At 34.6% G+C, this 10,657-nt stretch overlaps 1 protein-coding gene across 8 annotated transcripts; it reads right to left on the bottom strand.

Annotated features, from left to right (window-relative positions):
• Nucleotides 1–983: 983 nt before the first annotated feature.
• LOC114878641 (transcription elongation regulator 1) lies at nt 984–10,510 on the bottom strand. Of its 8 annotated transcripts, XR_003789771.2 has the most exons (19): nt 10,264–10,510; nt 9,423–9,681; nt 9,247–9,336; nt 8,980–9,174; nt 8,388–8,631; nt 8,091–8,309; nt 7,811–8,014; nt 7,466–7,736; nt 7,165–7,397; nt 6,934–7,094; nt 6,657–6,865; nt 6,432–6,582; nt 2,925–3,371; nt 2,623–2,832; nt 2,279–2,545; nt 2,117–2,194; nt 1,821–2,044; nt 1,547–1,742; nt 984–1,425 (listed from the first exon to the last, which is right to left on the bottom strand). XR_003789771.2 is itself a non-coding variant. In XM_029192673.2 (18 exons), the coding sequence occupies exons 1-18, from the start codon at nt 10,416–10,418 to the stop codon at nt 1,739–1,741; spliced, it is 3,621 nt and encodes a 1,206-aa protein (XP_029048506.1). In that variant the 5' UTR covers nt 10,419–10,510; the 3' UTR covers nt 984–1,738. The 8 variants fall into 8 exon arrangements, 7 of the variants coding, with proteins under 7 accessions (XP_029048506.1, XP_029048507.1, XP_029048508.1 ...); XM_029192673.2 differs by having other exon boundaries at nt 984–1,742; XM_029192674.2 differs by having other exon boundaries at nt 984–1,742; nt 2,623–2,829.
• Nucleotides 10,511–10,657: the final 147 nt, after the last annotated feature.

The following is a 10,657-nucleotide window of genomic DNA, read 5'->3' as shown; positions in this document are numbered from 1 at the left end:
AGAACGACAAATATGTACAACATAAAATCAGGTACGGTATTTTGTATCGTGACGGTGCTACGAATTTACGGAATAACGTGGCTATGTCCGAGAATTTCCTAGTCATTCCTGATATTTTAAAAGTTGCGTGCATCACTTTGCAGCAAAGAATATGTATGTCCTTTGCAGGCAAGGCATTGAAGTTACCGACCAGTGCAAGCATTGAAATCACCGTATCACTGGATCGGTAAAACAGAGCAACACTTTACCTCCGCGCCATCTAATATTAAACAGCGAAGTTACGAATCAGAAAATTTTGTTTTTCCATAAAATAGATTTTGATATTCTTTTGGCATTTTCAGAGCATTCTACCATAGACAGGGAGAATAGATCAACCATCCAATACTTTTGGGCTCATGCTTGAAGTGCTTTACAATCTTTTTACCATTTTCGTGTCACATGCTGCTATACCGACTGGAATTGATATTTTTATTATAGCGCTCTTGGTGGTAAGAACTAAAATTAAAAATGTTCATTATTTCAAATTTAAATAACGGGTAAGATAAAATTTTTACTTCTATTAATTCTACTCACTCTACTCTACAATTTATTACAATTTGTTTGTTTAAAAAAAGACATGATCTTCTTCATTTTTATAATGTTACAACTTGCACAAATTTTATTGGATTTATTCTATGTACATTATTTATATATAATTGTAACATTAAAATATTACATGATTGCATTAATTAAAATTCTATCTTCAAATAAAAATAATCTTGTGGTCATTAAAGAAAGACCTCGGTATTGTTTATACGAATAATAAAAGATACAAATTACTGCAGTAAGTTTTTGCGATCTTCGATTGTATTATAATGAGATCACGTTTATATTAAACTCTTCATTGCTTACACGATATTCTGCAATGAAATATTATCAAATATTAGAAATAAAATGCAAGTGATCGTAGATCGCTGGTAATTGTATGTAAACGTTGTCTGTCGCAATTTTTACGAACAATTTATTTCATAAAATATATTGTCCTATCTAATTATTTCTTCATACTCGATTAAGAAATTTGTACCGTAAAAATGCCACATAGGTAAATGACAAACGATGATTAAACAAATCCAGACGAGAATATTTTGTAAGATACTTACGGTTTTATCATCCGACTCAGCTGCGCGAGTAACATAATTCAAAAATTTTTTTTTTTCTGAATATTCTACTCCGTGACAAATGATCATGCATGATTGTCATACGTTATGCTCTTTTGTTTTTTTTTTTAATACAATAATTATATTTTTGAATTATTAAATTTAACATCAGTTTAGAGAAATTCATTCACATGCTTTTAAATTATTTGAGCGTAACAAACACTCGATGTGGTAATTCTCGTGTAATTTTCATACAAAATATTCGGAATGAGGTGGTTATGCAACAAACCTGGATAAAATATGTATAAAATTCGTACTTTACGAATCTACTATTCAAACATTACTAATTAATTTGTCTCTTAACTAGTATCTAGTTTTTAATGTAATTTAACAAATAATGATATGCTTACACTATGGCATCTTTACAGTATGACACACATTTTTAGCTGTGTGGAATTGGCGTTAAATTTATTGAATCCTATAATTACAGGCGATAATTCATCTCATGTGTAAAGTACTTCAATTCAACTACAGCTATAAATTCATTCACTGATTTGTTATTTGGACACCGTATGTATACCATGCTTTGTTGCGGGCCTCGTTTAGCTAAAACAAAAATAGATTCCCCAAATTGATACACGACGTATAGATAATCTCTCTGGGTTCGTCGAAGACGATAATTACTTTGTGGTTGGTCTTCTCGAAGGTTCGGAGGCAGTAGGTGGTGGAGGCGGACCCCTACGTGCCAATTCCTCCAAATATCCCATTAATAAACGAGTTCTTTCAGCAGCTGCTGCTTCAAGTACAAGAAATCTTCGATCCTTCCTTAAGATTTCTTCAATTTCTACTAAATGTGCACTATTCTCTTGCACTTTTTTGTATGTTTTATCCGTAATAAGTTTTGTTTCCTAAAATTACATTTGAGTTATCCAAAAACAGAGAAATACCTCGATAAAACTTATAATACAATTTCAACATACTTGTAAAAGTTCCCTAAAATCAGCCTTTGCCGCAACAAGTTTATCTTTAATGTACTCCTTGAATTCTTTTTCACATTTCTGCAAAAAGAAACATAAATTTGATATATTAACAATCGGTACGTTTATCATTCTTATTTACGAATTGTTAAAAGTATCGCATACCCGATCGCTGGAAGAAAATTTAAGATATCTAGGGTCATCTTTCAACAACTTTTTAATATCTCTCCACGACGCAGTAAGTTCAGTCGAAGCTCCAACTTCGTCGAGTAGTTCACGGAATTTGTCACGTTTCTTACGACTGAGCTGTTCTATGTGTTCGTTAAACAATCTCTCTTTTTCCTCACGGTCTAAACTCTCCGCTAGTTCCCACCTATGGTCTTTTCTCAGCTGTCGTTTCGCTTCACGCCAAGCCAGGTCACCGTTCCTTACCTGTTCGCACATTCAAGTTACAGTAAATCTAACGAGCATACTTTCATAATTAATTATCCAAGTAATAAGATACATACTAAATCTGCAAGAAGAGCACTGAAATGCTGTACCGCTTCTGTGTGACGATGATGTTGCCTCTCCTTATCCCTATCGCGAAGATGCGTGGCTAAAGTCCTTTGAACTTCCCTTTCTCTTTCGCGAAGACTCGCTTCCGCTCTTCTTTCGCGCTCTCGTTTCTGTTTCTCACGATCCTCTTCTGAATCGGACTGATCCTCTGCATCCTCCTTCTAGGCAAATGAACGTTATGTAAATTACCATTAAATTGTCATCTTTTAATTAACTTAACACTTAACATTAAGAAACGATGGTGAAGACATACGTCATTTTCTTTTTTGGATGTCTTTTCATCGTTATCTTCAATTTCTCCACTTTCTTTTTCCACAACCGGTTCCTTCTTTTCTTTGCCATTCTCTTCAGCTGGTGCCTCGCTTCTGCGTTGCTTCTTGTCCTTTGAACTATCCTTTTCAACCCGATCCTTGGACGATTTCTCCTTGTACTTATCAACATCCTTTCTGTCCCTATCTTTCTTGTCTGACTTGTGATGATCTTTGTCCCTGTGCCGGTGATCTTTGTCTTTCTCCTTCTCCTTTTTCCTCTCCTCCTTTAGCATACGAATGTAATCCCTAAACCAATCTTCACGCGTGCTTGCCGACTCTACCACTCTGTACCTCCAATCAGATTCCAATTTTTTCTTACAATCACTCCAATGCGAATGCCTGTCGATGTCTTTGTGTTCACGTAGCATCGCAAAGAATTCCTTTTTCACCTGAAACGCATTTACAATCCGAGTTTTCATCATTGAAAAATAATCAACTCTTGCTTACACTCTATTTTATACAATTCTGTCTTTTAAGATTGAACTTTCTTATTGATATGTATATGTATATTTGTATTTATTTATTTTATCTTTTTTGTTTTTTTTTCTTTGCTTGTCTCAGTTTTATCATGCACGCTTAAGAATTTTCAACCAATAATTATTACACGTTCAACCACATTACAATCACTTTGATAACAATATTATATATGTATATATAGAGAGAGAGTGAAAGTAATGACTTGTAATGTGGATCAAACTATTTCAACTTGCAAACCTTTTTATTGGTTTTCAAACTACATTTCGTTAGGGGTAGAAGAAATAGTCATTCATGTCATTCGTTCGTGTCAGGAGATATCACAACGTTAAGGGCTCTACTTGTTGGAATTTTTTAATGAAATAAGCTGGTCGGTTTTGCTGGAAAAAAATTATACTCATTATAGCTGCAAAAATGATTATTTATTTGACCGAGTCATCATTAAATATTTTGCATATCAATATAGAAGAAATACGTATACATACATAGAAATTTATGGTGGAAAGAAAAATAGAATGGTATGCTATCATTTAATGATGAGACGGATTATAAAATGAATAAATTTTTTTATCTGCTGCCCTTGCTGAAAAGAAAAATATCGTTAGTATTATATTTCATCACGAGATTTTGAGAAATATTCAAAGCTGTCAGTCGTTCAAATTACGAAACGAGGTTTTATTTTTCCTAAGCATTGTATGATACTTTTGCAAAGTATATAAATATATGGTATCATTATTATTTACAGAAGTACAATATGAATATAGCGCAAAGAAAAAAATACATTAAAAAAATTGAAATATCATGAAAGAACTTGAATGAAATCATTAAATCTTTAATGTTAGAGCTCTAAATTATTTTATGATTTCTATGTCATTATATTATTTTATTTCAATATTTCATATGTTTTTGGTTCCTTTATTTTATGCTGAACAAATAAATATTAAGAAAAATATTTCATGTACGTATAAGTTCCCATTACGTAATTTTTGAACGACCTAGGATTTCAATATAACAAAGATAATTTATTACCATGTTTAAATAAACTTAATACACGTATATTTCGCAATGAAAGATGACTAGAGTTCAGAGTTGCTGGCATATTTCGGTCTTGAATTTTCAATTATTACTCGGATCCTGATCCTACACAATTTTTTTTTTTTTTAAGTAGTAACAAACTTGTACCACCGTGGTCTAACTTTCATCTAAACACAATCATTCCAATGTCCACTTCTATTATTTTTAAGACAAAAGCAGTCAAGGTTCTCTGATGTATATAGACCAAATTTCACAAAAGCACGCTCATTCTATTATCTTAATATACTCATCTTGTTGCTTCAAATATATTAATTTCCTTAAAAAAAAGAAAAAAAAATTGCTTGCATTATATTTCATATGACAAGTCAAATGTTTATATCATAATGCAATTAAAAAAAAAAAGGCAACCATAAACGAAGAGATATCTATACACCAATTGAAATGCATTTTCTGATATAAGTGGCAATTTTTTATTTTGAAATTTTAATATACTATGTATGGACATAAGAACAGTTGCTGGAATAATGTCTTGAACAATTACCAAAACTGTTTTTGCAAATAGAATTATATAAAGGATTTTCTCTCTTTGTTCTTATGTTGATACATTGCATGTAAGACAAATTGGTAGCTCATGTTTCTCAGAATAAATAACGATTCTTTATCTCCAGAAAACAGAATAAAAAATTGCAAAATATGTATTTATGAATTGATGCTACCATTGGGGCTAATATCCCAGTTTAACTTGCATTGAATTCTTTTTGAAATTGGTTTTGATTTTTTTGGGGAAAAGTTAATCTTTTGAAGTAACGAGGATTACGAGTAATATACAAATACCGAGTTCGTTCATTCTCATGACTCTGCTTTGGAGTAAAGAATGCGGCGCGCGAGGGTGTGCCAACTGTGCCACGCAGTGTAGGTGGGGATGGTAGATGACATCATCCATGCCACCAACCAGCTTCAGAACCAAGCCACTCCACATACGGAACCTGTCCTGCCTGCCTCCTGACTGAAGTGGAGAGTTCAGAACACATAAGTATATAAGGAACCGTCACATACTAAGATTTTATTCTCTACATCTCCCATCTTACAGCTACAAAACTTTTGTCTATCGAGAAAATCTACTGGAGTAGAGAATTATTTAGAGAAACTTCTCCTGGTATGTGTTCTTCAGCCGTTAATTTAGGAATTCATATTAGATAAATCTTACAAGTGGAACAAAATAGTAACATACCTATAGAACCTGAAAGAATGATTAATTATTGCTGAAAATATAAATTTATTAGATATTATATCATCTTCTATTTAAGATTAGAACATTTTTCTTTGTCTACTTATTACTCATTTTCTTATATCATTAATCTGTAATCATCTTTTCTATTTTTGAAACATTAAAATAATATAAATTTTGTTTCCATGTAAATAATGATGCTGAACTTATCCAGCTTTATCGCGTTATATCTATTATTTTTATTTGATATTTCCATAATAATCTTTCCTTAAACGAAATGAAGGGTGTGAAGAATGAAAAACCTGAATTAGGTCCGGTATGGAAGAGGGAACGGTTTGATGGAAGTATTTAAAAAAAAATCTTTTGATTCATATCTCGATATATGTAGAGAATTGAGGTACTAAATAATAGATAAAAAATTAACTAAGTTTAAATAACAGAAAAAACATAAAAGAGTAAACGTAATATAAAAAAATGTAAATTGATCTCAATAAGTATTATTTTTTTTATAAAATTACAGTTCAAAAATTAAAAGAAAAAAAATTAAAGAGTACCTTAATTCTCGAGTATTTTTAAAAACTTTATCGCGCAACTGGAAACTTTTCTTACTTACAATACCGAATATAGTAATAATTTTAATATTATCGCATAAATCCTGAAAAATAACGTTTGCATTGCAATAAAATCAATAGCGCCAATAGAATAAAAATACCTGTTCTCGTTTTGCTGTTTTTTCCTCTTTTTCCTTCTTTCGCACTTCCAGTAGATATTCGTTGAATAGGCTCTCCCGTTCACGCATCTTTTCTACATTCTTAAACCGTTCATCACGCCCATGTTTTTGAGCAAAATCGCTAAATGAAGATCTAAACAAAATACATTAAGTCATTATAACCTCAAATTTACAGCTGAAACAGTTTTATTCTAAATCATTACATACTTTCCATGAAGACCCGCTTCTTCCAGCAATTTCTGAAACTGTTCTTTCCGTTCCTTCATTTTGTTCCTCTTTTCCCGCCTCTCCTCTTCGGCTCTCTCCTTTACATACTTCTCGAAAACTTGTTTCCTTTCCTTCGACGTCAAAAGCAGGTAACGGGGGTCAAATACAATTTTATGAAGTTCCTTCTCCCATGTACTAAACGCGGATACCTATTGATAAATAAATACAAATAAATTTTACGTGTCATACTGATATATCATGAATTATAATCATGTACCTCTTTCTCTGCAAGCATATCTCTAAATGATTTAATTCGTGTCTCCAAAGGAACGATAGCTCTTTCCCTAGCTGCTCGTACTTCCGCCTCTATTGCAGCCTCCTTTCCGATATCTATAGTCTTTTTGCTTTCCTTCTCCTCTTCTTCCTTAGGCGTTACACCTTAAAACAACACGCGTGTTTATTTTGAAATGATTAACAAGAATATACAAGCATCATTGATGTGATTTACTTTTAGTATCCTCCTGTTTCATTTTTTTCGCTGGTGTAGGTTGATCATCATCGCTGCTTTCGCTCGTGTCCGATTGACGCGGAGTTTTGGTAGCAACCACCGCATCCGGTGGAGTGGATACCATTTTATCGACATCCTGACGACCGATAAGGTCGTCTGGTCTTTCCCAAACAGAAATACGCGAAGAGGGATTATAAAAAAATACGCGTCCATCTCCCGTCCAAACGACGCACCTAATGAACAAAGTTTAAATTTATATCTCGCATAAACAAGAGTACTGAATGAACGTTAGAAGATGTACCAAGGGGTTCCAGGCACTGGAGTACTAGAAATTGGTCTAGATTTATCTTGAGGTTTAGCAGCCTCCTTAGGTGCCACTTCCTCTTTTTTCGGTTTATTAGTATCTGTTTCCTTTGCACTATCTTTGGTTTCATGATTACTTTCTTGCGGCTTATCTTGCTTTATAGGTTCGGTGGTAACATTATTATTAGGGACAGTAGAACTAGTTACAGCGGTATTTGTAGAGTTGACAGCTGCTTCTTCTGCCTTTTGTCGTAACGCTAATTTTGCATCTAAGGAAATATCAAATTATAAATATCTTATATTATAATATTCAACTCGAGGATCTTCATCCCAAACAACATACTTTCCAGATCTTTTAGAGCTTGTGGTTTTTCCCAAACAGATTCTCCAGCTTTACTATTATAATAATATAATCTGCCATCTGGAGCACGGTGCTCTGTCCATACCATAGCAGATGCTACTAATTCTTGATCAAGTTGTGCTAATATAGCGGGGTCTTCCGCTGGAGCTTGTGGGGTCATTACACCATGTGGCATTTGTGGTATACCTAACGTATAGTTTTATCAGTAAAGGATTAAATTGATAAAAAGATTAATTTCTACATAATGTATAATTTATGTTACCCCAATTTGCTTGCGGTGGACCGTAGCCTCCGAATGGTTGGAAACCTGGTGGTGGCATACCAAAAGGTGCTGCTCCAAACTGTGTTGCAATTGGTCCACCAAATTGATTTGGTATTCTGTGTTGCATAGGTATCATATTAGGAGGAGGTTGCATCATATTTGTATTAACTGCTGGGGTATTCATAGTCGGGGTGTTAGTAACGGTAGCCGGTGCCGTACCTGTATATCAAAAATAATGTTATCTAATATTTCTGCTACATTTTAAAACAATGCAGATACGTCATAAGTATATTGTACCATTTGCCTGTGTTGAGTCAGTAGGCTGCACGTTGACATTTGGTGTTTCACCAAGCGTAGGAGGTGGACCTGTACCAGGAGGGGCTGTACTAAGTTGATTAATAGCATCTGCATTATTCGCAGGGGGTTGTTCACTACTTTGAGAAACTCTATTTTCACTAATTTGACTGGGGGTGGTGGCTGTAGAAGTAGGTGTACTAGACGGAACCGTTTGTTTAGACGCTCCATGCACCAATTGTTCTAACTGTAACAGAAATTAATATCATTTCATGGAAATATTAACTGAATTTATGCGTGTAATTAACCCTTCAGGGACGACGAAAGATCTCCCGGTTTTTTCTAATATGGCCGAGTTATTATAAACTATCAATGAATCAAATTCTTGGATATTGTTTATTTAAGAAATTAGTTTAAAAAGAAATGCTAAAATGCTTTATTCCTTAATCTGATATTGGGTGATAACGCGAGGCTTTTAAATGGCCGCGAATAGGTCCGTACCATGTGCCGATGTCGGCCGCTAGAGACGCCACTAGACTCCGTCTTCGACGGATTAAAATTTACTACAAAAATGATACTTAATGATAAAACAGACCTGGTCCTGCACCATGACCTTAACATTTGGTCCCTCTGGTTTTGTCCATGTAGTTTCCCTTGTACGAATGTTATAATAATACGACTTGCCATCCGGTGTTTTTGTTTCTACCCACACTTCCCCGTTGAGGTCTAAGCCTGGAATGTTTGCTTGTTGTTGCGCCTGTTGCTGCTGGGGTTGCTGCTGACCTGGAATCTATAACAAAATGTCTTTGGTTATAAAGTAATATTTATATATCCCACTATGGTTCTGTAAATCAAAATTTACGTTATTCATATTTGGTGGTCCCATTCCAGGAGGTGGTCCGTAAGGTCCCGGACCTGTCCCAATTGGGCCATTCATCATGTGTGGCGGTGGCTAATCGCACATAAAGTTAAATTATACTTAATCAATTTATTGAAGTATAATTTAAAAGAGGTAATTAAACCTCTGCCAATAATTACCATTCCTGGAGGTCCCATGAGATTCGGCGGTCCCATCAGGTTAGGTGGCCCCATCGGTCCCCAACTAGGATCAAACGGTGGAGGTCCCCGGAAGCGTGGTCCTGCTGGGCCTGGCGGACAGTTGGGCCTAGGAGGTCCCTCGAATGGAAATCCGTTATTTGCTCCTCGAAACATTGGTCCTCTGGGTCCAAATCCTCTTCCTCTAAATCTGGGAGGCCCACCTCTCATGGGGAAATCAAACCCACCTCTGCCACGACCCCTTAAATTATTGTTATTTTGTCTTGACCATGTACTTTACGTACCATACGTCTGAATCATTTACCCAAGAGCACAGATCATCTTCTTGTTGGCTCTTATTTTGTATTTACAAGAGAAAATGGAACATCAATGCAACAATTTTCCATTCAAATTATTTATTTATCATGTACAAATTAATCTTACTACTGTTGAAAAAAAGTATCATAAACATTTATGAAAATATCATTACCTTTTCGCATTTTATATTTCACAACGTAAAAAACAATATACAATCACAAATGAAACTTGGTTATTATAGAAAATGTATTATACAATTGATAAAACACAATATTAAACAATTATGGGCAAATAATTTCATCGTATCGGAGCGTAAGTATAGAGAATAGTCGCGTTACCATAGAGTATTTATTAAGGTGTAAGGAGTTCGTAGCAATGCGAAGTTTGATCGTTTTCGTCAAGCATACATTAAGAGGTCAGTCAGAAGTATCATGAGGGGACAACCTAACCTTACTATTTGCTTTCGTATTTTGGACAACGAGTGAAAGTGGGGATGTATGGGGTGTTAAGAAAAACTATAACGCACCTAAAGCCTCCTCGACCCCGTGGTACGAAATGCCTATAATCTTCTCCATCGAAACTGTAATCCTCAGTTTCTTCCATACCCTCCTCATTGTGCTCCTGTTCATTATTAGGAACGGTTTCGGTAGACACGGGGGTTTGTTCGGTACTCGTTTCCATTTTATTTAATAATACAGAAATAAAAGTTCTTTTCCTACACGCCCATTTATTTCTTTGCTCAGCTTGCACAAAAACGCCGCAAACAAATCACTATTTTATTCAATCCAGTGACTACAGATACAAAAAGGCTTGACATATCTTTGTTCTCGATGGGTCATGATCTTGGGGTATCAAATACCCCGAGGTGAAGTTAGATCTCCATGTACAGAGCACGGTCGGTATGACAATTATGTTTATCA

The sequence above is a fragment of the Osmia bicornis genome, chromosome 5, assembly GCF_907164935.1.
Source record: "Osmia bicornis bicornis chromosome 5, iOsmBic2.1, whole genome shotgun sequence".
NCBI classification, from domain to species: Eukaryota; Metazoa; Arthropoda; class Insecta; order Hymenoptera; family Megachilidae; genus Osmia; species Osmia bicornis.
Note: the sequence above shows the minus strand (reverse complement) of the source record. Positions and strands in the feature narration are given on the sequence as shown.

Coding starts and splice junctions, on each gene's coding strand:
- LOC114878641 (XM_029192673.2), bottom strand. CDS start 10,418: ATGGAAACGAGTACCGAACAAACCCCCGTGTCTACCGAAACCGTTCCT. Junction 7,737..7,810: donor AGCTCTAAAAGATCTGGAAA/GTATGTTGTTTG, acceptor ATATTTCCTTAG/ATGCAAAATTAGCGTTACGA. Junction 2,546..2,622: donor GTGCTCTTCTTGCAGATTTA/GTATGTATCTTA, acceptor ATGTGCGAACAG/GTAAGGAACGGTGACCTGGC.